Genomic DNA, 20,654 nt, shown 5'->3' on the forward strand with positions numbered 1-20,654 from the left:
ACCCTAGTCACACAAAGTTGTGTGCTTTCAGATGCTTTTTCGAGACCAAATAAATTATTTCTTTCTCGAAAACTACGTCACTTCAGAGGGTGCCGTTGATCACAATGTTTTATACTATCAACCTCTCCCCATTACTCGTTAGCAAGTAAGTTGTTATGCTAAAAACTATTTTGAGTAACTACCAATAGTGTCCAGTGCCTTTAAAGACACAATCTATATTTGTGTTGCGGCTGGCGACGATTAAATTGTTAACTTTCGATTAAATACAACAATTCTCTAATAATAACTATTACTCGAATAAAAAAAATTAAATAAAAAACAAACAAGCTTACCGTCAGTTTCGACAGCCGTGTGGTATTCCCCACTGAAAACCCCGAGAGGGCCAACAGCGTTGATGATCACTTTAGATCCCAATTCATTGTACCACGTTCCTTGAATGCTGGAGACGACAGCTAGATCAAAAAATCAAAACGCAGACAACTCGTTGTTATATTGTTACTGTTATTATTATTTTATTCACCAAAACAGAACAAAACAAAATACATTGACAACATTATACCCCAAGATGGGCAAGGGACAACAAAAGCAAATACATGCTATGATCCGTAGATCTGTAGCCCCACATCTGGGGTATACATTAAAATTAATATAGATTTAACATAGTATAGTACACAAAGCAATAACAAAAGCAGAAAATTAAAAACCAAAAGAAAATGATAAATATATATTAAGAATAAAAAATAAACTGAATTAAATTAAAAATAAATAAATAAAGTAAAAATAACAGATGAGGTAAGGATAAACAATAAACCTAAACTTGTATGAACCTTTTACGCACCAATTATGTTTGAGTGCCCTGCCCAAGGGCACAGGGCCCAACTTCATAGAGCTGCTAAGCACACAAATTTGCTTAGCATGAAATTTCTTCCTCGATAAAAACAGGATTACCAATCAAAATGTCCATTTGTTGCATATTGCTTGTTACTGGTATTCAGCTGTTGTTTGCTTATCCTGATAATCATTTGGAAATTTGGTTGGTAATTCTGTTTTTACCAAGGAAGAAATTTCATGCTTAGCAAATTGTTGTGCTTAGTATGTCTATGAAATTGGGCCTAGGTGTCACGACTGGGATTCGAACTCACTCACTTCTATTAACGAAGAAAACGATCTTGCTACGACGACTCCGACGTTTATTGACTGACCAAATAAAACATACATTTCAGCTTCAGGTAATAACTTTTCTACTTACCCATGACGAATTCTTAATGCGTTATCGTCAGACTAATGTATGTAGGCAGTTGTTATTGTGAAAAGGGTTGATGGTAGAGTGACTAAAAGTGTTTGGTGGGGCTTGGAGTGGTTGGTGTTGGGTGAATTTAATGTTCGTGTTTGTTTTTCCGGGTTCAACAACACAGCCGATTTGTGTGTGACGATTTAGCAGGTTGTTTTGGTTGAATTGAATTCAGGATTTCCAGGTAAATGTGCACTTCAGGATTTCAGGTCAAAGGTGCACCATTATTATTACTTTGAAAGATCCGGGTTCAAAACGAGAAAAATTAACATGACTTTGATTGACTGACCGTGTACAAATGCCCGATTGTAAATGGTCTACTTTCTAGCTTGCAATATATGTAAAAATTGTTTAGCCCCATCATGCAAACATATTTTGTTGTAATATTAGTGAGATGTTTTTGACAAGCATGGGTTCAATACCAGAAATGCTGATTATCTACATGTTGATCTCCGTTAAGCCTAACGTTTTGAGCAGTAGTTTAATTATTATGGTGTTGCTTTAAAGGCAGCGGACACTATTGGTAATTACTCAAACTATATTAGCATAAAACATTTCTTGGTAACGAGTAATGGGGAGAGGCTGATAGTATAAAACTGTATTATGTAGTACGTGAGAAACGGCTCCCTCTGAAGTGGAGTAGTTTTCGAGAAAGAAGTAATTTTCCACGAATTTGATTTCGAGACCTCAGATTTAGAATTTGAGGTCTCGAAATCAAGCATCTGAAAGCACACAACTTCGTGTGACCATGGTGCGACAAGGGTGTTTTTTTCCCATTATTATCTCGCAACTTCGATGACAGATTGAGCTCAAATTTTCACAGGTGTGTTATTTTATGCATATGTTGAGATACACCAAGTGAGGATACTAGTCTTTGACAATGTCCACTGTCTTTAAGGAATAAGTTACATACCAAGGCCCATAATGCATCGTCTATCAACAGTTCACTCTATTTTTATCCTCTTGTTGTTTTTCTTTAAAAAAAATTGCAAATTCTGTTTACTCTGACTGTAAGTATATTTTTTGAAGACGATCTGATACAAATCTACATAGCCAAGGAATTAAGGAAGTTCTGACCCCAAGGTTAATAAATTTATTAACAACTATATTGTGGACAACTCTATCAAATGCCTTACTAAAATCGGTGGCTATCAACACAGCAGAATTATTTGGTTTATCAAGAACACAATGTCATTTTCTTTATTTGTTTGTGCTACTGCCTAGGGTTACTAATTCTAAGCTTTGAAACACTAGAGCTGAAAAATGCAGACCTGGCTAACTTGATAAGTCTAATGATCTTATTACGAAGTAATTTCCAAAGATTTAATTTACCACAGTTAAAAGCCCTTTGTCGTTACACAACAAGAGTTTTTATCTCAGGAGTCATCCACGGCGTATCACTTATATAAATAGTGACAGTACGAGTATAGGGAAGTACTTATCCAAGGCATTGTGCAGAGATTGGTAAAATTCTTCTACTTTAGTACTTGTTGTTGGGGCTGCAATATTAGAGAGGTTTCGCAGAGTCACCGATACTCTTACGTGAACGGATACGTCATAGCACGTCATCACTTTTTGAGGTCCATGTGACGATAAGCGTTGTAAACAAGTTAGAATAGTCGCTCAAAACGGAAATCTGTCGCCATAAAGTAAACAACGAGTATATTTTGTTAATGTTTTTTTTGCGGATTGTTATTTTGTACCAGGTTTTCACCATGTCTATTAGAGGTATCATATATGGATGTAGTTGGACATTATTTTTTGTTAACAACCATGCTTCCGAAAAAGAGAAATGGCGATTGTCCATGGGTGCAGCCATTTGGTTAATTGCCCTTTCTTGAGCCTCAAGTTGAGGGTATTCGTTAGAATTTTGCGAAACAAAACAACACAGCTCACTTGACGCGAACGCGTACGGTTCGATATCTGTATGCGTATTCGTATCCGCGACTCTGCGAAACCTCTCTAACATCATTCCAGTCGAAACTTGTGATCCACTGTCCAAACTGACGTTTATCCGAATCTCTGAGAGGTCGAACAGTCCGGCGTTGGATGGCATTAGACTTGTGAGAGTAGTTGAAATGAAGCCTCAGGACTGTGCTATGGTCACTCAAACCGATGGGTGAAGTTATCTGGGGAACATTGTAGTGACTCTTTAAATTAGTTAGGATCTTGTCGAGAATGACTTGTCCTCTTGTAGGAGCATTAACAACCTGGACCAAACCAGTAAACCGACAGATGGTATCAGTGTCGAGTTTGTTAAAGTCACCAAGGATGGCTATACCAGACGATGGGTATTTTGTTTGAAGCGTGTCCAGTGTTGTAACAAGGTGTTCAATAATTAAGTCTTCGTATGGTGATGATGGTGGGTGATAGAGTACGGCAACTAAAAGCCCAGAAACTGTTCTTGGTAGACGTGGGGATCGCACCCAAATCCATTGGACTTCAAGTTCATCCGGTACGTTAATGATCTGCAGATGTATTGTTTGTATGCTCTCCCGTACATAGAGGGCAACACCCCCTCCTCTCTTGTGTTTCCTTGGTCTGCTATACAAGTTAAAGCCAGGAATGTCAAAATGGCCAGTGTCAATGTTTGCTGGAAACCAGGTTTTGGAGACTGCTGCAATGTCTATTTTATTAATATTCAGGATCGTTGACAATTCATCAGTATAATCCATTGTAGATTCCTTTCTAGCCCTACCATTCGAATTGTTTAAAGCAAACCTTCTTTCTTCAATGATAAGGAGGGCAGTGAGAGAGTTAATCCGAGGGGGATGGCTTTATAAATTATACTTAACCAATGAGATACCGCCTGCAAAAAGTGCAACACATCCTGAATATATCACTTACTTTAGTGGAGTTTAGACTTTAGTTACTGGTTGCTTAAAATAATGACGAATGCACCAAAAGGGGAACAGAAAAAAACATAATTTCTTGTTTATTCGGGCTCAATGGATGCAAGAGGTTGAAGGGGGGGGGGGGGGGGTGGTGGTGCAAGGGGATGGATGCAATGCAATGCTATTGGTTTCCCAAGCTTTCTGTGAGTTGCCTAAATTTCCACCGGGAGCCTCGTCGATCACTGTGATGTACAAGACGACTATTTAGTTACAACACTTTGGGGCAGAATATCTCAATTAAGTTTGAGTTTCGTTTTATTACATTCATCTTCGTTCACAAACTGATACTTTCAATAAACATTTTGAATGGCTACGAACATGTTTACATTGTCATTTAAACTGTAAATTTTAAACTGAGCTGTACGCCAAGCAAGGTGCAACCATGCACACTTAAAGGAACACGTTGCCTTGGATCAGACGAGTTGGCCTAATAAAAAAAACACGTTTGAAACCGTTTGTTATAAAACGCATATGGTTGGAAAGATGTTTTAAAAGTAGAATACAATAATCCACACAATATTGCCTCTAAATTGCTTGGTTTTCCTTTTGCTTTGCGAACTAACACGGTCGGCCATTTTTGGGAGTCAAAAATTTGACTCCCATAAATGGCCGATAGTGTTAGTCGACGAGGTAAAAGGAAAACCACGCATTTTCTAGGCATATTTGTGTGGATCATAACGGCTACAAGACGCTTTTCAAAGACCAACTCGACCGATCAAAGGCAACGTGTCTTTTTAATAATAGTTGCTTCTAGTGTGCAAATCCGTCACTCAGTGATACTCAAGGCGCTTTAACAGTATTTTCCTGCAAGATATGCCCCCGATTTCACGAAGCGCTGCGACGCGTCGAAAGTGCAAGTTGCCCCCGGTGACACGTCGTAAGTTACGAACTGTTCGCAGCTGCGTAGTGTCTTATACGTCTGCGACGCATCGCAAACCCTACGATGCGTCGCTACTTGCGATGGGTTTCGTGAAATCGGGGGCTGGGGGGACTTTACGTTTTTGAATAAAGAGACACACTCCTTTTACGTAGCATCATGGTTTACAAGGTGCTGTGGCATAACTCTATTTTCCCAATCAAACCAGGAATACTGGGGCGAGCCCCTTCTCTTTTCGATAAAGTGCACTGGGTTGTTCTATACGTGCGTTAGAACACAAACAGAGCAAACAGAACCAACGGCTTAACGTCCCATCCGAAGGACGAAAACATGAATATGTATACAGTGTATCGGTATTGTAGTATGAAATAAACAACCAAAAATAACTTGAGCCAATTCAACTGACGTCATTGTTCTATACAAATCATGGTTGTGTCATTTTGGGTTTTACAGCTGTTTTCATCGATTTCCTTTTCTTATGATGGGTTCTATCTTTTCTGATTTTGGTTTGCCATGAATATACGCTGATAAAGGTTTGACGCTATGGGAATAAGCAATAATGCGGCTAACGAAATAAAAAGAAAGGTTAAAAGTGTGATGCCAAATGATGAATAACGAAAGGTATAAATCTAATCGATTCTTCATAAAATCATTCGTGGCCATTGACTGTTTCACTAACTCAGATATGAACGACATAGCTGCCACAACTGCAAAACAATATGGCAATAAACGTATTAAAGCATAAACAAAGTACAGTAACACCGCATTTGTGATCGAAAATTGAGACTAATAATAATATATTGAAATAGAAATTTCATAGAAAAAAATGTTTTGTAGTCTTTGATACGATCAGCACATCATTACGAGTAGACTTGTGGACAAGTCGTTAAATGTCTGTCGCGGTGATAGCGTTCCGCAATTCCCGCAACATTGGTTTGGGGGTGTAGAAGTCAGCAACCGGCCGCTTCGCACGAGAGGCAGTGATCTCGCGATACGAGGGTATCAGTATTCGATCGCGGAAACCGAAATCATAACGCCACCTGCACGACTTTACTATCACCGCGACAGACAATCTAACATGTCTACAATACAAGTATAACTTAAATATCTTTTTGTTCTTCGGTCTCGTCTTGCTCGTTTTGACGAGCAACGTCTCTCGGGGTGTGGGTGTCCTCGTGCCGGCGGGGACCGTCTCGAACCTCGTACCTTTTAAATATGTCTTGCCCAATTCTGAAATGATGGAGGAGAAAAAAGAATTACTTGTAAAATCTAGTTGGTGGTGGCTTTGTTACTAAAGTCATGACCACTGCACACGTTTTTACGTATATCTACCAGATCAAAACTACAATCTTCTTGAGTTTCTCCTGAAGATGAGCCGAGTATACAGTTCGAAATGTCGAAACCACACCGGCTCTTTAGCACAGCCAACACTCACTCAATACAGATATTATACATGGCTGTGCTCGCACGTTTACTATAAAAGTAGTTACTTCCGAGTTCTGAAATTTTCAAAGGATACAGTAATTTCATTGTTCGTAACGTGACGTACGATTCAAAATGTGGTATCATGTGCTAGAGGTGATGCAGGTCTACGCCTACTGTACATAAGGCACACAACACGCAACATGCAGACGACCGAACAAATAATAAACTTTCCACCTGTGTTTTGATTGGTCTCAGGTAATAATTGTAAAGAACTCAGACCAATCAAAACACATGGAAAGCTCACGTCACTGCACGTTTAGTCCAATGAAATCATTGCATCCAACGAAACCACTGGACTGCAAAAGGCAAGTATAAGACATGTCGCTATCCTTGTCGATAATAAATAATATATAATAAAAAAGACAGGCGACCAGTCTACGCCACCACTAACCTGTTTGCCTTCCAGTTCTCTTCGCACGTCTCCACCTTTGACGTCATTATCCACGTGGTCATTAGGGTCTCTTCGCCGTTGCAGATATGACACTGTCCGGTCCAGCTGGTGACTGAGCGACCATTCTGCCACATGACGGTCATACCAAAGGTATCATGCTCAGCGCTTATAGAGGTGTGTCCAACGAGCTTAGAGGAAGACACGCCTTGTATGGTAAAATACAACAAATAATAATAGTTATCGTATTTATATTTGGGGATCTGGTTGGTGGTGTACAGTTTGTCTACATCAATGGGTTTAATCACAATGGTAAAAAATAGAATTCCTGCAAATTACTGACAGCCAACTGCATGCACTCATACGGGTAGATAACGTCATCAGTAGCCTTGTAATAATCATTTTATATTAACCAACTTATCGTGTTCATAAACGATAATACGTGTACGTACACGATGTGTACGTACACGATAATTCTAGAAGTCCTATTCGTGTACTTTTTTACTTATCGTGTAAACGTATACACAACAACTAATTGTTTACATACAAGGAAAGTTTGAACTTACAGACACTGGACATCTTTGATAATATTGTCAAAGACCAGAACCAAATAACAATCTGTGAAAATTAAAACTCAATTGGTCGTCGAAGTTGCGAGATAATAACGGAAGACAAAAATACCCTTCAAAATCTAGTTCTGAGGTCTCGAAATCAAATTCAAATATTTTAGTTGACAGTTTTACTAACTATTAACTAATTGAAACCAACGGATATTTTCAGAACCACCCCCAACTCATTAGAGATAGTCATTAAATGGTGTTACCACCAACCTTTACATTTCGTATTTTAGACCACGCAAAGTTTCAAATCCTGCTTGGAAATTACTTCTTTCTCGAAAACTACGTTATTTCAGAGGAAGCCGTTTCTCACAATGTTTTATACTATCAACAGCTCCCCCAGTACTCGTTACCAAGTGAGATGCTCATAACTATTTTGCGTAACTACCAATAGTGCCCACTGCCTTTAAAGACAATGGACACTATTGGTAATTGTCAAAATCCAGTCTTCTCACATGGTGTATCTCAACATATGCATTAAAAAACAAACCTGTGAAAATTTGAGCTCGATTGGCCATCGGAGTTGCGAGATAACTATGAAAGTAAAAACACCCTTGTAACACGAAGTTGTGTGCTTTCAGATGCTTGATTTCGAGACCTCAAATTCTAAACTTGAGGTCTCGGAATCAAATTCGTGGAAAATTACTTCTTTCTCGAAAACTACGTCACTTCAGAAGGAGCCGTTTCTCACAAAGTTTTATACCATCAACCTCTCCCCATTAATCGTTACCAAGTGTGGTTTTATGCTAATAATTATTTTGCGTAACTACCAATAGTGCCCACTGCCTTTAAAGTGTACTTACACGATAAGTTACTGTGCACAAACACGATAAGTTTTTGTTTATTTTAAACGTTTTATTTACAGTGGGCTTCTAAGTTGTCTTATATTTTCTGCTGCTATAGAGACGATTGATTATAACAACCAATTATTGAATTGACTTGAAACCCTTACCGGCAGCGCCCTCTTTCGATTCGACACCTGTGCGAAATTCCCCAATCAGAACCCCGGTCTGAGTGGTTGCGTTGATGATGACTTCGGATCCAAGCTGATTATACCAGGTGCCGTGAATTGAGCAAGCTAGACCAAGAAATTCAAATAAATACACGGATAATCATTGAACTGTTTGTTTGTTTGTTTAGATGGAGAAAAGAAATTGATTCAGTAACTAGACGTCAATATCAAAGTCCGTTAAATTACTCACTTGATTTAGGTGTTCTATTTCTCAACAATTCTTTTTCCGTCACCTGAAAACAAAATCATACACCCCAACAAAAGATTAGAATAATTGTTGTGATGCGGTGTCTTTTCTTTTCTTTTATTTCATGAATATTTGGAATTTAATCAACTCTCAAAAGGGAATTGACCAAATAATGGCGAATTGCAATTCATAACAATTTTCATTCAGCCAGCCGCGCCTGTGGGCGATCGATTGAGTGAGAGTAAATTTTCCATTCAAAATATAGTTCAAACATAATCCACAAGGGGAACTGACAAGGTAAATTTGTGATCCCGGGCGACACAACAATTAACGGTTGTATGGCTTCCGACTGGCACCCCGCACAAAAATATTGACAAAATAGGGAGACCACCAACACAGGGCTACACGGCTCAGTTGGAAGAGCACGTTAATCCGGAGGTCGTTGGTTCAAAACCCGCTCTAGTTAATTTGTCTTTGATTCAACCGCAAATCAAAATAGAATTAAATTAAGAAGCATTTATTCAAGAATTAATCTAATCCCTTTGAAATTAACTGAACGGAAAAACATTTCACTCTTAAAATCAGTCAAACAAAAGGCAAATCAAAATCAGACAGAATCCACAAAAGTGAAAAGTGAACCATCGATTCTGAAGGCCAGTTTCTGGTACAGTCTAGTCACCACACCCGAACTTGCTCTAGGCTGTACACCTACCTCATTTTCCTGTTCTGGGGCAGTGCCATCTTTCGCCCACAACCACTCCACAGACAGATCCCGTGGACTGCGTCTCTTGGCATCCACGGCTAACACGCAGACTACTAACCCGAGAAAGAGCAAAACCACTTTCATCTCTGTAAATCAAAGACAATTTTAATAGATGTTAAATGTTAAATTTGCATCGGGGATAAAGACTATTAATTTTGGTTTTTACCCATACACCGATGTGTGTTAGCACTGTACACTCAGTACGTTCCCGAGTACTATGAAAAAATATCACAGGCATATTATTCGGGTGGGATTCGAACCCACGACCCTTGCAATTCTAGAGCAGTGTCTTACCAACTTGACTACCGAGGTTGCCGGGCAGCTAGAGGCAGTTCGAATCCTATGTTTTGGCAGCGGGTACCGCAACGATATAATAGATGTTAAATTTGCATCGGGGATAAAGGATATTAATTTTGTTTTTTTAACCCATACACCGATGTGTGTTAGCACTGTATACTCAGTACTTTCCCCGAGTCATGTGCCTGTATTCCCGATATCACATGCCTGTGATATTTTTTCACAGGACTCGGGAAAGTACTGAGTATACAGTGCTAACACACATCGGTGTATGAGTAAAAACCAAAATTAATACAAAGACAATTTGTTTACAAAAACATGTAAAGTTTGCACCCTGCTGCTTCTTTTGTCAGAAGAAGATTTGATGCTTTCTCAGAAGTTCGATGTTACTAAAGGGCACCATTTAAGGCAAAAGTTCTACTGGAGCATTTCAAGGGCACCAATGCAATGACCATGTTGTTTTCAGTATGATTCCGTTGTGGTTTATTATGTAGTTTTCTGGTTAATTAATATGATGTATTTCCAGTAGTTTATTTATGATTGTGCTTTATTAATTTTGTCTGTATTGCATGTATTCAAAATGAATTTCCTCCATGGTAGGACCAACAAAAATTGAATTGAATTGAATTGAATTGAATGGATGAAATCGCCTTCGTTGCCTCCGTTAAGAACCAGGTCAGGTATTTTCATCACAACAGCCTCTGTAGTGACCATGGGGTGTTGAGAAAAAGGGGTGGGGGTAGGGGAAGGGGAGGGGGTGGTCGATAGCCCCTATTTTTTCCCAGTCAGCATCTTTAGCCCCAGTTGGCAAATGAAGCAATAATTCAGATTGTTAGGGTGCATCCATTTTTCAACACTTCTGTAAAAGTGTTTGTAATTTGTTTTCAAACACATGGCCCAAGTTACCAAGTGGTTAAGAATTTTTACATAATTATAGATAAATGACCATTATCGTTACATTATGTCCTTAATGCAAATAATAAGTCCAGTAATTTGCCAATGTTTGTATCGTTCAATAAAAAGGGAATGCTCTCTGGGCACGCTGTATAAAAAGTCTTCATTGAAACAGCGGAGAATGTTGGCGGGTAGCAACACCGAGCAAGGAACCCTTGGATGACTAAGTATAAGTCCTGTAGATTCCCTCACTACAACTTCATCAGCTTAGTACTATAATAACTTGTGAACTTACAAACTTCATCAGCTCGTAATATTGTTCAACTTACCCATGACTTCAATATTCTCACAGCGTAATCGTCAGACAAGCAGAACACTTCGTCGTAGCTATTTCACCAACAAGATTATGTTTGTTGTGAAACTTATACACTCATGAACAAAGGCCCTTCGCAAATGTTTCCGTTCAGTTTGTGGGTGTCATCTATCCCTCAATAAACAAAAGAGTTAGCAAAGTTCAAAGTTTGATTGCAGATAACCCCCTCCATTGTATGTAAAACTTGTTTGGCCTTGTCGAAACCGCGTCAACAAATAGGTTCAGGCTTATTCAAACACAGTCGCAATGACATACGCCATGACATGATGGCCGACACTTAAACAGTCTTTACACTGTTTCGGGAACACTGTTACGATTTTAACCCCAGCCATAATTTCTGACTGAGATTCAATAATACCGCATGGGTATCATTGGCCTATGGACCTTTATCACGGTGCAGCCGTTTTGATTTTCTTTTCATTAAAATCAATGCAACCAAAACCGAGGCTGGAATGAGATTTAGTCTGGTTCCTGTTTGTACATTGAATATTAGCATTTACTTTGTCTGACTGGATACGTAGAAACATGACTAAGATGGCAGTGCAGGGACACACCCAAGAGGTTATCGATGGCCTATACCTTAATCACGGTGCGGCCGTTCTGATTTTCTTTCATTCAAATCAATGTAACCAAACCGAGGCCGTAATGAGATTAAGCCGGGTTCCTGTTTATACCATGGCAGTCATTGGTGTTACTAGATACAGGGAACATGACTAAGGTGGCAGCACGGGGAAATACTGCACGTGGTATCATTGGTCTACATACCATTATCATGGTGTGGGTCGTTCTGATTTTCTTTCATGTAACCAAAACCGAGGTTGGAATGAGATTTAGTCTGGTTCAAAACCGAGGTTGGAATGAGATTTGGTCTGGTTCCTGTTGGTACATTGAATATTATGATTAAATATTACAGGAATACTGAATACAGGAACATACCAACGAGGTATGACACTGGCATATAGACCTTTACATGGTGCGGGTCGTTCTGATGTTCTTTCATTCAAATCAATGTTACCAAAACCCAAGCTGTAACGAGATTTATTCTTGCAACCAAACTTGGTTTGCAACCAAACTTGTCAATCGCTATTACTGTTCGGTTGTTTCTTTGCAAGATACGTCATGGGGTGCACAGAACAATTGTTCAATCAATGCAACATATTGGGGAAAAACATACCAAACTAACAAAACTCATACATTTAAAAACCCCTTCTCAAAACATTGCCCCTCTTGCAAAAATATGTCTGCCCCAATATAAAATGTTTCAATAATTACCAATACTGTAAGTTATCCTAAAAGGCAGTGGACACTATTGGTAATTACTCAAAATATTTATTTGCATACATCCTTACTTGGTAATGAGTAATGGGAATAGGTTGATAGTATACCATGTGAAGTGGCATAGTTTTCGAGAAAGAAGTATTTCCACGAATTTGATTTCGAGACCTCAAGTTTAGAATTTGTGGATTCGAAATCAAGCATCTGAAACACACAACTTCGTAAGACAATGATATACAAGAGATACAAGTGAAAAGACTGGTCTTTGACAACTACCAATAGTGTCCAGTGTCTTTAAAACTATTGCACAAATCTATAACCGGTACTATCGCCCGGAGATTCTGTCCCCAGAAATGGCGAGATGTGAACAAACTACTTCCAATAGCGCCCTCTTTCGAATCATCCTCTTCAATTCAATGTAAATTTTCCATGTGGGACAGAAATCCAGCGGACAAATTTCCTGGGACAACTCAATGTACACATGAATTAGGTATACACATTCAAACCGGGACCTAACTAATAGGGTCCATGGTTCGGGTAAAGTCCACAGTTGGAAAAAACATGTAAAAAACAATGTGAGCTGTGGCAAAAAAAGTGAGAGTATAAACAAAAGTCAACGGTTGGAGGCGTTGAGGTAACATTTATTTTACAAAATCTACACAGGGATTCTCATCACTCAAAAGTTGATCATTCCGGGCTACTCTATTTTTTTGTCTTCTGGGGTCACAATAAGGAATCTTTGCAGGAAACACGTCATTGAATCTGCAGATAGAGGTGGAAACAAAAGAAATAAAAGGGCAAGCATTAAGATGTCGTATTTTTGACCGCATGAGGCGAATTTCAGTGTAGCACAATAATGCAGTCTTATTTTGACTGCTTTTATAATGCACCATCGCTGCAAAAATAATATTCTTCTAGAAGTCTAAACAAGGCTTCAGGCCTGACGTTAATTCATTATTGAGTGAGAAATGACGTCTTTAAAAAACAAACTACGTTACTTCATCAAAGAGAGCCGTTTCTTACAATGTATTTTACTATCAAAAGCTTTCAATTGCTCGTTTTCAAGTAAGTTTTTATTGTAAGAATTATTTGAAGTTATACCACTAGTTAATGTGCCATGCGTGACCCGGAGGGTAAAGTATTTTGCTGAGAAGTTACATAGTATAATTTCGGCCCGGTTGCCCGAATTTTAAAAGGTGCGAGTTATAAGGGTTTAAGAGAAGCACCTTATGGTTCAGTGCCCTGTTTAATGATACAAATGTAATAATAATAATAATAATGGACACTTAATAAAGCGCCGGTATCCGCCGCAAGCGGCGCTCATGTAGATCCAAGCCTGATGAATATGCCAAAGATGTTTTTCGTTATACACCTTTTTTTAATCAAGTGAAATTAATCTAAAGATAATAGTTTGTATAAATTTGTTACCGAATGTCCGCGTGAACCATGCGGGTTTTCCCTGCCATCTGGCGAAGACAAAGTAGACTGGTACCCCAGACAGTGTAATCAAAGCTCCTATGCCACAATCTATTGGTGAAGAGTAGATCGAGACCGCTACCACAAACAGCGCACACAGGATAAAGATGAATGGTAGAATTATCGGAACCTGTTGAATCAAACAATGTAAAATAGATCAATGAATAAAATAATGTCAAAATAAAGCCTGCATGGTTCAAACTTCCTGCGAATGCGAAATGCGTGTTCCGAAGTTTGACGTCACAGGCCTGTTTTTGCTACTCATCTTTCGCATGAGTTCATCACAAGGTAACTGAATTTGCAAATTCGTGACGAATTTGTGACGTCAAAATAATATCGCATTCTTAATCGCAGAAAGTATGAACCGGGCTTTATAAGCCACAAGGAAAACTTACTGATTAATTATATCTCGAGTTAGGACGATTAAAGGCAGTGGACACTATTGGTAATTACTCAAAATAATTATCATCATAAAACCTTTCTTGATTACGAGTAATGGAAAGAGGTTGATGGTATATAACATTGTGAGAAACAGCTCCCTCTAAAGTGACGTAGATTTCGAGAAAGAAGTAATTTTCCACGAATCTGATTTCGAGACCTCAAGTTTAGAATTTGAGGTCTCGAAATCAAGCATCAGAAAGCACACAAATTCGTGTGACAAGGGTGTTTCTTCGACGACCGATTGAGCTCAAATTTTCACAGGTTTGTTATTTTATGCATATGTTGAGATACACCAACTGTGAAGACAAGTCTTTGACAATTACCAATAGTGTCCACTGTCTTTAACTCGTCCTTTCAACGCGTCCTAACGCCTATGGTTACGGAACTTAACTCGTCCTAAGTCCAAGATTAATCCCAGGAAGAGTTTGGTAAATTTGTCGGCTGGTCTCTAAAACAAGGATGCATTTGTCTCATACCTTGAAAGGTCTCTCCATGTCAGGGTACTTCCATCTCCAATAAGGTAACACAGCGACTGCGATAGAGACTAGCAACCATCTTGCGAAACTCATGTAGTTGATGAGGGCATTGACATCGGGTGAAATTAGCATCACAATAACAATGGGGAACTGTGGAAGATCATCAATAAGTGAATTTGCAAACTGTGGTTAGAAATATGTAGTTCTTCTTCTTTCACTGTAAACCATTGTGTTACTGTTCGATCCGAACCTGATACAGGAGTCGATTTCACAAAGAGTAAGGACTCGTCTTATCTTGAGTTAGGACGAGCAACTCGTCCTAACTTAGGATTAACCTTAAGGTCCGCATGCTACAGTGCGGGGTTGGGACTCGTCCTTAAGTCCTAAGAGCAGTCTTAAGTTAAGAAGAGTTTTGTGAAATCGACGGCAGGCTGTACAGTACATGAGCGCTTCGTCACTCTGAACAAATGTAATTTTAATTTTTTAAGAACAAGAAAATTATTCTTTCGGTTTCTAAATGCGATTAATGAACCAATAAAAGACGCACGGCATCATGCCAAGGTAAGGCTGATCCCAAAAATTGGTGGCCCTTGTTCTTTTTAATATAACAAGAGCAGAACAATACAAACAAACATTCAAATACCATGAAACCCCAATAGCCCACAGCCACGTCAATCAATCAAACAAAAACCCCAACAATAAAACAAAAGGCTGTTGTTTTACTACCGTAACAATTGCTGCAGGAAGAGGCGTCTTATTACGAACATGGATCATGCCTAGAATCTGAGGCATACAATTCACACGGGAAGCCACCAACAGAATCCTGCAGGGAATGCAGACAAACCGAAAAAAAAAAATTATTCTTGAATCATGAATCCAAATTAGTACTCTCACAAAGTTTTAAAGGGTGTATGTACTTTTTGTAGGACAAAAAACACAATGTCCACAGATTTACACTAAACTTGACACAGTTTGAAGATAATGATAGTAGAAAGCTTCCCTGAAAATATTACGTGCTGAGGTGCTATATTTGGGGGGAATTAAAACAATGTCAAACAATGGGTAAAACAATGTCATAAAAATAGTTTTCGTCTCATGAGATGAAAATTATTTTAAGCATTTACAAACGTACTTTGGTGACATTGTTTTACTCGTTTCTCAAAAACTACAGCACCTCAGTAAGTAATATTTGAAGGGAAGCTTTCCACTATCATTATCTTCAAACCCTGCAAGTTTAATGTAAATCTATATATGGACATTTTGAAATCCTTTAAAGACAACAACTAAGTTGGGCTTAAATCACCCCGGTGGTTAAAAACATTTGGTTTTGGCTTTTTCTCAAAGTTAAGATAATCATTTTCTAAACAGTCTAAACAATTCTAGGTTCCAATGGGTTATGAATCATTTATGGGTCGGTGTGACCTGGATTCTGTGTCAAATTAACCAAATAAGGATCAACGGACACCAATTTCACAGAGATGCATAAGCAGACTACTTTGCTTACAGATTTTGTGCTGAGCAGTAATTAGCAGGATACCAGTCAAATGTGTTTCATGATATTTTGGCTGGTAGCCTCATTCTGGTTAGCAAATTATGTTGTGTTCAGCTGCTGTGCTGTACGGTTTAGAAAGTAAAAACACGGAACTTATTTTAAACAAAAAAGTGGGCTACCTTGCAAAACTGAAGATGGATCCGTTGATTGAACCAATACAAGACAATGCGACAGCTATCGAGATGATGAATGCCCAGGGTCCGAGGACACGCTCACCATAGGTCTATAAGAAAACAAATACTAAACAACCAGGGGCTGAGCTCACCATGGGTCTCGAGAAAACAAATAATAAACAACCAGGGGATGAGCTCACCATAGGTCTATAATAAAACAAATAATAAACAACCAGGGGATGAGCTCACCATAGGTCTCGAGAAAACAAATAATAAACAACCAGGGGCTGAGCTCACCATAGGTCTCGAGAAAACAAATAATAAACAACCAGGGGATGAGCTCACCATAGGTCTCGAGAAAACAAATACTAAACAATCGGGGCTGAGCTCACCATAGGTCTCGAGAAAACAAATAATAAACAACCAGGGGATGAGCTCACCATAGGTCTCGAGAAAACAAATAATAAACAACCAGGGGATGAGCTCACCATAGGTCTCGAGAAAACAAATAATAAACAACCAGGGGATGAGCTCACCATAGGTCTCGAGAAAACAAATAATAAACAACCAGGGGATGAGCTCACCATAGGTCTCGAGAAAACAAATAATAAACAACCAGGGGATGAGCTTATCATAGGTCTATAAGAAAACAAATACCAAACAATCGGGCTGAGCTCACCATAGGTCTATAATAAAACAAATACTAAACAACCAGGGGATGAGCTCACCATAGGTCTCGAGAAAACAAATAATAAACAACCAGGGGATGAGCTCACCATAGGTCTATAAGAAAACAAATACTAAACAATCGGGGCTGAGCTCACCATAGGTCTCGAGAAAACAAATACTAAACAATCGGGGCTGAGCTCACCATAGGTCTATAATAAAACAAATAATAAACAACCAGGGGCTGAGCTCACCATAGGTCTCGAGAAAACAAATAATAAACCAGGGGATGAGACTTTTTATTTCAGATATCAACTAATAAATCACAAGGTGATCCCCTGATGACTGCTGCTTTTCAAGTTATATCGTCAACCTCGGTGTGATCCCTAGCTACATGACAGTTTAGTAGTTTCTGACTGGCACCCCGAACAAAGACTGACCAGATAGGGTAGTTGGTGGAGCGCTGGCACTCTGTTTGAAATCTTTGGTGTTAATCTTGGGTGTATAATAAAACCAACCCGAGGCTTGAGTTCCTTAAGCGTCCTTTATTTTGTTCTGTTTAAATCAAATGAAGTTATAAGATATAAATTTTATATATGATAGTTGTGTTGCCTCTACAAGATTCTCCTCCTATAACAAACATTTAAGTAAACTGATTTCTGAATAGGATTTCAAACTGTGCTTCGAAGTTGCAAGAGAATAAAAGAAAAATAACACCCTTGTTGCACAAAATTTGTTTGTGCTTTCATCAGATGCCTAAAAATGGCTCTATGCCTTAAGTCTTTTAATATTACTGAGTGAGAAATTACCTCTTTCTCAAAAACTATACGTTACTTCAGAGGAAGCCGTTTCTCACAATGTTTCAATCTACCAACAGCTCTCTATTGCTCTTCACCAAGTAAGTTTTTATGCTAACAATTATTTTGAGTAACTACCAATAGTGTCCAGTGCCTTTAAAGGAAATATTGCAAGATACTCACTAAGGCAACAGCGTCTGAAGAGAGGATTTCAACCGGTGTGAGTTCCACGTAGTAAGCGAGATTCACCAGAATGTATACACCAGTAATTAGAGTCATCGATAGAGTAATTCCCAATGGAATATTTCTGATAATTATAACACACAACCCAGATCGATAATTAATGCACATATTGGTGTTGCTTAAATTGCTGACATTAAGGACCATTACAACACAAATCGTCAAGATAACTGATTGACATAAACACTGTCTAATGATGATGACTGTAGAAAACACCCCCTTATGTCTGAAATGTAATAAATAAATATTAAAATTTCGCGTTTATTCATTTTTGTTGTGCATTGATGTCATGCAAAATGTGCAATCGGTACGTTTTCACTATTTCTCGAGACCCAAATGGCTAAACGATCTCAAACTCAGATTTGTCAGTTTATGTATGTTGTGAATAACATAAAATGCTTACACTGCCAGCAACTGTAATACGACAGCAAAATTAATTATGTAATGTTCCTTTTAGTTAAAAATAGTTGATTGATAATTATTATTAAAAATATATATATATATATATTTCACGTCTGTGTTAACATATCAGCGTTTTACTTACCGTGAAGGGTTTTCGATTTCTTCCGTGAATGTCGGTAGAAACTGCCTGTACAAACAAATAGGGGGAAATTTACCATTTGATTATACGATTCTATCATCGGTCCATTACATTATTATATTACATTTAGTATCAATGTTTGACCCCAAGGGCCCAACTGCATAAAGCTCAATGTTAAGCAATCAAAATCCTGCTTGGCAAATTTCTTTGCTTTCAGCAAAAAAAGTAGGGTACCAGCCAAAACAATCCAAACTTAAGGTAACTGTGGCTGGTAACCTGTTCTTGCTAAGTTGTAACACCGTTGTGTGCTTTCAGGCTTAGTGAAGTATTGTTTGAAGCTTTGCATGGTGTTAAAATAGGAAGAAACTATAAACATTAGTAAACTTGCGGGAACAACCATGTGTACGTCTCTTTTGTGTGAGAGTTGGCTCTGAAATGAGCCGGTGTGGTCTCGACGTTTCGAACATACTCTCGTCGTCTTCAGGCTTTATATTATTAGGCCCATCTTACCATCCCGAGTAGGCGAATAGTCCGGAGTAGAACGCTAGAGGGAGCTTGTCAGGTGTCACATCAATCGCTGGAGTGAATCCACTTTGAAGGTTTTCAAATTTTCCTGTTCAGAATGAAATAGTAATAACACTTTTAACAGCGGAATTTCAAAGAAAAGAATGGATCTTCTAATGTTTTTACGTTGCATGGTCGATAAACAACCAAGTAGGTTTTGCGGTAACACCATGCACATGAGAAGGATTTGAACCTTCGCAGCTTGGAAATAAAATATGTTATGATTTGCAGTAACACCATGTACATTGGTAGGATTTGATACTTTGCATGGATTTTACCAGTACACAATGTAAAATAACCATGTACTGAAAAACTTGCTAAAATTAAAATTAATGACAACCGTCATGTAATATGATTCTAAATATTTCCTACCTTGGATGACGAGGACCAGGCCCGATACAATGATAATCAACAGACCAGTAACTTTAGCAATACTGAAAATAATCTGGACTCGATTACTCCAAGGAACGCTTACACTGTTCAGACAAAATACAGCACCTGTAATTAAATAAAATGTATTTTTTTATTTTATTATTATCCCGTGGGCTTCTTGTTTATTGACCTCTTTACTTACACCAGAAAGCAGCAAATAACAGAAGCAATAAAAAAAAAGGACGAGTAACTGATCCTAACTCGAGATAAGACTTTAGTCTTCACTCTTCGTGAAATCCACCCAATGCGTTCAAATAATTAATAATTTAAGATTGATTTCAAATAAGCCTCTGATAAAAACATGTGTCAGGATTTTACCTAGCAGTGTAGCAGCAAGTAGTTGTATCACTACTGTGGGTACAGTGCACTCTCCGAAGAATGGCTCAGTGAGGTAGGTAGCTCCGGTCACAGCAAGAACAGCAAAGCTAGCCGTGAACACAGCGACAATGTGAGTCCACACTCTCAAGAAGGCAAGCACCACACCAAATGTTCGCAAGATGTACGTGAAGTCTCCACCGGACTCGGGTATGGTGGTTCCCAACTCGGCGTAGCAGAGAGCCCCGATGGTGGAGAGTATCCCACAGGCGACCCAGACGACGAGAGACAACCCCACGCTGCCGGTGTTCTGCAGCACGCCCTTCGGGGAGATGAAGATCCCGGAGCCGATGACGGTACCGACTACGAAGGCGATGCAGCCACCCAGGCCGATCTGGCGTTTGAGTACCATACCCTCGCCCTCCTTGCTTCTTGCCACCGAGGAAGCATCCTCGAACGCAGATACACCATCATTATCACTGGAGGAAGACATGATCTTCAATAACGCAAGCTATTGGAAGTTGCTGGGTTGCGATTGGAGCAGAATTGGTGAATTGGATCAGAATTGGGGTTTAATACCCCGGAACTTCCCACCTCTAGAATTAGATAGCAGTTCTGATCTGTTGAATCTGGGTCAGTATATTTTCTTATATCAAGAACTTTACACTTTAACAGTACAAGGGTCAAG

At 38.9% G+C, this 20,654-nt stretch overlaps 4 protein-coding genes across 5 annotated transcripts in view; all 4 read right to left on the reverse strand.

The window, feature by feature from the left end:
- LOC139935021 (avidin-like) overlaps window positions 1-1,405 on the reverse strand; it is an 8,639-nt gene extending 7,234 nt beyond the window's left edge. The window contains exons 1-2 of the mRNA XM_071929468.1: window positions 1,250-1,405; window positions 333-452 (exon numbers count right to left, since the gene is read on the reverse strand). Of these exons, the coding sequence (XP_071785569.1) occupies window positions 333-452; window positions 1,250-1,253 (124 nt within the window). The 5' untranslated portion in view covers window positions 1,254-1,405. The remainder of the gene's footprint in view (window positions 1-332; window positions 453-1,249) is intronic.
- A 1,361-nt stretch (window positions 1,406-2,766) lies between these two features.
- Window positions 2,767-3,966, reverse strand: LOC139934781 (uncharacterized). The gene is made up of 2 exons (XM_071929185.1): window positions 3,259-3,966; window positions 2,767-2,790 (listed from the first exon to the last, which is right to left on the reverse strand). The coding sequence occupies exons 1-2, from the start codon at window positions 3,964-3,966 to the stop codon at window positions 2,767-2,769; spliced, it is 732 nt and encodes a 243-aa protein (XP_071785286.1).
- Window positions 3,967-4,422: 456 nt separating this feature from the next.
- Window positions 4,423-11,174, reverse strand: LOC139934713 (avidin-related protein 4/5-like). Its single transcript, XM_071929087.1, has 6 exons — window positions 11,035-11,174; window positions 9,464-9,600; window positions 8,755-8,797; window positions 8,505-8,630; window positions 6,939-7,143; window positions 4,423-6,292 (listed from the first exon to the last, which is right to left on the reverse strand). Exons 1-6 carry the CDS (start codon window positions 11,036-11,038, stop codon window positions 6,163-6,165), a joined length of 645 nt encoding a protein of 214 aa, XP_071785188.1. The 5' UTR covers window positions 11,039-11,174; the 3' UTR covers window positions 4,423-6,162.
- LOC139934712 (cystine/glutamate transporter-like) lies at window positions 11,154-20,644 on the reverse strand. Of its 2 annotated transcripts, XM_071929086.1 has the most exons (11): window positions 19,970-20,644; window positions 19,592-19,717; window positions 19,166-19,268; window positions 18,659-18,703; window positions 18,058-18,181; window positions 16,418-16,521; window positions 15,473-15,569; window positions 14,747-14,896; window positions 13,782-13,959; window positions 13,004-13,115; window positions 11,154-11,186 (listed from the first exon to the last, which is right to left on the reverse strand). In XM_071929086.1, the coding sequence occupies exons 1-10, from the start codon at window positions 20,457-20,459 to the stop codon at window positions 13,051-13,053; spliced, it is 1,482 nt and encodes a 493-aa protein (XP_071785187.1). In that variant the 5' UTR covers window positions 20,460-20,644; the 3' UTR covers window positions 11,154-11,186; window positions 13,004-13,050. The 2 variants fall into 2 exon arrangements, with proteins under 2 accessions (XP_071785187.1, XP_071785186.1); XM_071929085.1 differs by lacking the exon at window positions 11,154-11,186 and having other exon boundaries at window positions 11,315-13,115.
- Window positions 20,645-20,654: the final 10 nt, after the last annotated feature.

This window comes from Asterias amurensis, chromosome 3 (genome assembly GCF_032118995.1).
Source record: "Asterias amurensis chromosome 3, ASM3211899v1".
Lineage (NCBI taxonomy): Eukaryota > Metazoa > Echinodermata > Asteroidea > Forcipulatida > Asteriidae > Asterias > Asterias amurensis.

Coding starts and splice junctions, on each gene's coding strand:
- LOC139934712 (XM_071929086.1), bottom strand. CDS start 20,459: ATGTCTTCCTCCAGTGATAATGATGGTGTATCTGCGTTCGAGGATGCT. Junction 18,704..19,165: donor CTATTCGCCTACTCGGGATG/GTAAGATGGGCC, acceptor TTGTTTGTACAG/GCAGTTTCTACCGACATTCA. Junction 13,960..14,746: donor ACATGGAGAGACCTTTCAAG/GTATGAGACAAA, acceptor TTGATTCAACAG/GTTCCGATAATTCTACCATT.
- LOC139934781 (XM_071929185.1), bottom strand. CDS start 3,966: ATGGATTATACTGATGAATTGTCAACGATCCTGAATATTAATAAAATA. Junction 2,791..3,258: donor CAAGTTTCGACTGGAATGAT/GTTAGAGAGGTT, acceptor CTAATATTGCAG/CCCCAACAACAAGTACTAAA.
- LOC139934713 (XM_071929087.1), bottom strand. Junction 8,798..9,463: donor CCCCAGAACAGGAAAATGAG/GTAGGTGTACAG, acceptor TTTTGTTTTCAG/GTGACGGAAAAAGAATTGTT. Junction 7,144..8,504: donor ATCGAAAGAGGGCGCTGCCG/GTAAGGGTTTCA, acceptor TTACCATACAAG/GCGTGTCTTCCTCTAAGCTC.